Raw genomic sequence first — 6,153 nt, 5'->3', positions numbered from 1 at the left:
ACACAGGCCTCACCAGCCAATCAGAGGCTTCATTTGGTTGGTTCCCCTGAGGAAATGTTACAGGCCTGTCACGGACTCTGTGCTGTAGAAGATTTGCATCACACAAATCCATTGGAAAGGCTGACTCATGATTTCCCACATGACAACCACCCACAGATAATGGTTCTGCAGCGAGGAAGCCCTGAGAGGAGCGTGGCGGTGTGTTTGGAGTGGAAAATGTAGGAATGCCTCTCATGTGCTGACACTGAGACAGGTTGCGCAAGTCTGTTGTGCAAGTTAAAATTCTCAGAAGGATAATGAGACGGTTGGATTCTGCTGCCCTCTGCTGTCAACCTGCAGCTGGACTGCTGCTGCAGACGTCTGCCATCTCAGACACTTTGTAATGTTCAGGTTTACACGTCATCTAGAGGCCATTAAATTCAGCTGTCCCGTTGACTACAGCATAGGAAAACAAGTGGATATTCAGATGCAAACAGCATAAAAAAAGTGATAGCTGTACCTGCCTTCTTCTTCCTGCTCCTCCTTCACATCTCCATCTAAGATCAAAGCTGGCTGACCTGAATGAACAACGCTGAAGTCGTTTCATTACTGAGCTCTGGTGTCCTTTTATAAGACTGATAGGACCCTTTTATGTGTTTTAACGAAACTATCAGACCTGCAGGGGCAAAGACCGAGGTACCCAATCAACAGCTATTTAAAAAGAAATAATAATAATAATAATAGATGAAAAAGTGTGACTTACTCATCATTGTTAATAGTCTTATCTTATTAAAAGTTCAGTTTAATTTATGAAAATAAAAGTCCTATTTTTATGACAGCATGATGTCAGAATTTTGTCAGAAACAAAAAGCAAACCTGTAAACGATAAATACCAAACAATAAAATAGTGGTGTTTAAGGGGCCGTCCCCACAGAGTATTTCAGCAATCCTCCCTTAAAACCAGGCATCAGCCTCCATGAAGCCGATCATGTCTGAAACCAGGTACCGAGGTGGATTGGTCTGAGACCTATTCCCAATCCACGCCTTCCTCAATTTGTTTTTGCCTTGTAGTCCAGCGGTACTCGAAGAAGAAGCTCATCAGTCCAAACAAATGTTTTCTTTTGCCTCTTCTTCCACGTGAACTTCCTGCTACACGCAGTGGGCCTTTATCTGCGCACACGCTACGTCTTGTTCTAGCTTGGAAGTGCTACTCTTTAGCGCCCCCCACAGCCTTGTCATATGTACTACAGCGGTTTCGTGGGGATGGTGAAGCCTTTCTCCTAGTTTTCACACCGTTTTCACACCCGAACCAGCTTATGTTGTTGTGGGTTTTTTCTCCATTTGTGCTGTTATTTAAGTTTTCCTGCTGTCTTATTGTGTGAGGTCAGTTTGCTGAGTTCTTCTCAACAGTTATTTTGAATTGTTTTAACCTCATTTAAGGGACTATTTTATTTTTAATTTGTGGGTGTGTGTCTTGATCTTGATTTTTTTCTAACGATAGGTAAACTACATCACATTCTTGCTTGACGAAGCCCTCAGCTGTGGCTCGTCTGTTCCTTAGCTGGTGAGCTACGAGGTGTCAGCGTAATGCAGCGTCCCATTAGTTTCATTTTTCGGTGAATAAAAACCCAGTTTTGAATTCAGCCTGTGCCTGTCAGTCTTTTACTGCTCACTGGCTCACCACTGGTCTGACACTAAATGAACTGGGGCTACATGTCCAGCTTACACCTCAGCGTGGTAGCGTGGCAGCGAGCACTGAGGGGGAAGTCACAGCTTTCATCATGTTACAATCATACAGATGGATTGGATGATGATTCAATGCTTGTTTCTCACAGACTTCATGTTTATTGAATTGGTGACAATAAATTGATCGTATCAGATGCTGTTTGTTTGGTTTGTGATGGACTGGTGACCTATCCAGGGTTTACCCTGCTGCCTCTGGTCCGATAGCCGCTGGCAGCTGTTCTAATGTTGCAGTAACAAGGTGGGACCGCACCAACGTACATTCAGTTTTCTTGATAACCCTCTTTGAAGCTGAGACAGATAATATGAGATCACACCCCTGCATGTGTGGCACCCACCTCAGTAGGTAGATGTGTCTGGCCTTCAATCAGAGGAAAGAGGCCACCCAGAACAGATCAGGACATGTCATCTGTGGACTGGCTCAGCAGTTTCCTGAACAAAGTGGTATCAGCCAGTCACACAACCAGAATGAGGCAGAGGTCGGAACTAGACTTTTATAATCCATCACCGCTGTGATAACTGTGTCACATCACAGACAAATAAAACATCTTTACAATGATAATCTGGATCCTGGTGTGGTAGTAGGGGGTCGGTTCGGGTCTACGGTCTGGTGGTGGTGGTAGACTGGATCCTGGTGTGGTAGTAGGGGGTCGGTTCGGGTCTACGGTCTGGCGGTGGTGGTAGACTGGATCCTGGTGTGGTAGTAGGGGGTCGGTTCGGGTCTACGGTCTGGTGGTGGTGGTAGACTGGATCCTGGTGTGGTAGTAGGGGGTCGGTTCGGGTCTACGGTCTGGTGGTGGTGGTAGACTGGATCCTGGTGTGGTAGTAGGGGGTCGGTTCGGGTCTACGGTCTGGTGGTGGTGGTAGACTGGATCCTGGTGCTGGTAGTAGGGGATCGGTTGGGGCTGCTGGTACTGGGTCTGGGGTCTGTCTCCACCTGAACTAAATCTTTTCTAGAACATATACAGGTGTATATTTTTAGAGGATCAATAATTAGTAATTAGGAAACAAAATGGCGTAGTGGTCCTGGTGATACTGGTGATCCATGCAGGCCTGGAAAGATGTTTCTGTCCTCTTCAAGTTACATTTCAGTTACCAGAGCTGGCCAATAACATCTGATTTGTTGAAAATCTGATAAATAAAAATCTCAGGAGCAAGATACACATTTTAATCAGTCGAGCCATTTTTCTAAACTGTTAGGTTGAGTTCTTTTTTTTTTTTAAAAAACAAACTAAGTTTACCTGGACAGCCTTAGATGCACATGAAGGATCATCCTCAAGGAAGGGAGCTGCTACGTGAAAATAGTCTTCATATATATATATATATAAATATATGTGTGTGTCAGGAAGCAACAAGATAATGATTGATTGTATTAGTTGCTATGGTGATACAGTTCATTTAACCAGCTCTGTGAAAATAAAAACGTAAAGCTGAAACAGAAGATACCTCTCATCTTTCTCTGTAGGGGAGTCAGGCTTGTTGGCTCATTTATCAGCAACAGTTTCAACCCGAAAATAAAATAATCTCAAAGTCGGTATCAGTCAAACAGTCGTGTTTATTTAACCCCTCCCCTTCTGGTTTCCAGTGGAGAGGCCACATTGGGATGTATTAATAGACCCGTGTGGCAAAGCACACTTTTTCTGGGTGGGAATGCCAGAGGGTGTAGCCCGGAATAATGTTCCTCATGGAGAATGATTAAAAACTCTTTAAAAGTGATTAAAAACTCTTTAAATCATTACCCCTTGTTTTTTTTTTCTTATGTCTTTTTATTTTTGTTAAATAATTAAATTGTATTTATATACGATTATTTATGGGTTATTATTATATAATTTATTTATTGTTTTCTATTTTTTACTGCATTTTAGTTTTTATATAATGTGGATAAACTGACTGAAGTAGGGCCTGCTCACACCAGCAGATGGGGATGTTGGTTAACTTACTTACTGGAACTAGTATGCATCATGTGTCGTGTATTTGTTCCAGAAAAATTAACTCAGACGTCTTTTATCAAACAAACGGCAGGAGCTTGATCCTTTATTGGAGGGTTATAGAGGAAGGTGTGGCAGCCGTCTGCAGTTACAGCAGCAGACTGATTCATACCTGCTCAGCCAACAGGAACTGGCCTGGTTAGGATGCGACCACATCATGTTCACCCTGAGATCATTACAATCGCTAAAATACAGACGAGTCCTGTAGCAACGACGAGAAAATGAATAAAAAGATCAACAGTAAAGTTTCGCTCCAGAACAAGAACAGTCAGTGCTGGGAGTTTGACTACGCCATGTTTCCCAAAAACGTGCAATAGTTTAAAGTCTTCCATCACATTTTATTAGAAATAATATAAAACAAAGACTAAAAAACAAAGGGTGGATATTCATGTAAACTAACAGAGAGATCCTGCAGAAGCCAACAAACTGCATGGACCCGGTCAGTAAACCAATTAAACCAGGAAGATGAAGCGTTTCACTGGTCAGAACATCAAAATGAACATTCACCGTTATTTACTTTATTTCAAAAACATTTCAGCTTCATTTATTAATTACAGAAAACAACAACAAAAAAACAAAACAAAACAAATTAGTGCACACAGGTTGGTTCAGTCCCAAACAAACAAAGCGTGGATAACGTAAGCTAACAGAGACTAACAAGCTAGCAAGCTAACAAACAAACAGACAAAAAGAAAAAAATATCAGAAAAAAAACAAGAGTGAAAAAAGAACAAAATTAGATAAATAACATAATAATTTATGATAACAATGTAAGATTATTTAAAGTGAAATACTTGGTTATCTATTTATTTTGAATTTATTTTGTTTATTTTAATGTAACTGAAAGTAAACAGAACTAATGACTGCATTCATTTTAAAAGTTTGAGCTACATTTAGTCAGTTTGGGTCTGCATCAGCGTTTCAAGCTTCAGATTTTTTCCGACAAATCTGGAATTTTCTTACATCATCTGCAAACGTTTACATCAAACACAAATTGAACATGAAGGTTTTCAGAAACGAGTTGAAGCTGAAAAGCAAAGACAAGCTGAACTCTTGCAGTTTGAACAGCATTTCACAAGATTCTTGAACCGGGAAGGTGAAGCCTGGAGTTTGTGGCTGCGTGTGTTTGGTGTTACATGTTGCTAGATGTGATGAAGACATAGATTCTGGCCAGGAAGGAGGTGAGCGTTCCCTGCCTCAGCAGCTTCATCTCTACCTCAATCAAGAAGTCCTTGGGCTGGCGGACTTTCCTCTGCAGGTACACGGCGCCGGTGAAGCTGTTCAGCTTCCGGGTGCTAAAGTAACCGTCTCTGTTGCCCTTGGTGATGCTGATGACGATGTGGTCGCCGGAGTAGGTGGGGGACGGTCCGATTCGGAAGATCTGGGCCGGAATGATGATGTTGGTCTGGTAGCTGAGCTGGTAGTACGTGATCCGGACCGGAGAGTTCTGACAGTCTAAGGAGTTGGAGGGACAGCTGATCCGCTCACAGCGTCTGGAAATAGAGGAAGAAAGAGGGGAGTAATCCAGGCATAATAAGCTAAATGCAGCTGTACCGTCCTTTACTTCCACGTTTCTAAAAGTTCTGTCACATTAAATAAAATGAAGCACATCTCAGAGGAAAACCACAGAATCAAAGCATTATTGGATAAATATAAACCTTTTACTGTGAAAGGGAACCAACTTCCTGTCCAGGTAACTACACCCACCAACTTTAGAAAGAAGCCCATGAAAATGTTCCAAAACCACATATTCTTCACATATAGCCGGTACCTAACGGGCCGGTACTTAACGGGCCGGTACCTAACGGGCCAGTACCTAACGGGCCGGTACCTAACTGGTCGGTACCTAACGGGCCAGTACCTAACGGGCCGGTACCTAACGGGCCAGTACCTAACTGGTCGGTACCTAACGGGCCGGTACCTAACGGGCCAGTACCTAACGGGCCGGCTCCTAATGACCTATTGCATAATGGGTTAGGTCCTCATCGGTTTGTGCGTTTCTGGACTTTGCGTATCGGGTGGGTGACTATCGGGTAGGTATGTATCGGTTAGGTACATATTGGGTCAGTACATATAGGATCGGTACGTATCGGGTCAGTACGTACTGGGTCGGTGCGTAGAGTAGCTACACATGGGGTAGGTATATATTGGGTCAGTACTTATTGGGTCAGTGAGTATCTGGTAGGTAAGCGTCCTGTATGTATGTATCTGGTCGTTGTGTATTGGGCCGGTATCTAATGATGCGCCACCTGAGCCCAAAAGAATTAATGGGACTTACGTGTCGGACACTTTCTTGTAGTTGTGAGGACAGTCGAAGGACAGACACCTGAATCCTCCCTGCAGATTGTAACAGGTCTGTTCGAAGGAGCAGTTGTGTGTGCCGGTCGAGCACTCGTCCACATCTGGAAGAAATCATGAGTAATAAATAATAAGTAAGTAATAAA

The 6,153-nt window shown here is 43.0% G+C and overlaps 1 protein-coding gene across 3 annotated transcripts in view; it reads right to left on the bottom strand.

The window, feature by feature from the left end:
- Positions 1 to 3,767: 3,767 nt before the first annotated feature.
- Positions 3,768 to 6,153, bottom strand: part of fbln2 (fibulin 2) — a 167,020-nt gene continuing 164,634 nt past the window's right edge. For all 3 annotated transcript variants that reach the window (XM_041981731.1, XM_041981734.1, XM_041981733.1), the window contains 2 exons: positions 5,988 to 6,111; positions 3,768 to 5,202 (listed from right to left, as the gene is read on the bottom strand). In XM_041981731.1, the coding sequence (XP_041837665.1) occupies positions 4,842 to 5,202; positions 5,988 to 6,111 (485 nt within the window). In that variant the 3' untranslated portion in view covers positions 3,768 to 4,841. The remainder of the gene's footprint in view (positions 5,203 to 5,987; positions 6,112 to 6,153) is intronic.

This window comes from Melanotaenia boesemani, chromosome 3 (assembly GCF_017639745.1).
Source record: "Melanotaenia boesemani isolate fMelBoe1 chromosome 3, fMelBoe1.pri, whole genome shotgun sequence".
Lineage (NCBI taxonomy): Eukaryota > Metazoa > Chordata > Actinopteri > Atheriniformes > Melanotaeniidae > Melanotaenia > Melanotaenia boesemani.
Note: the sequence above shows the minus strand (reverse complement) of the source record. Positions and strands in the feature narration are given on the sequence as shown.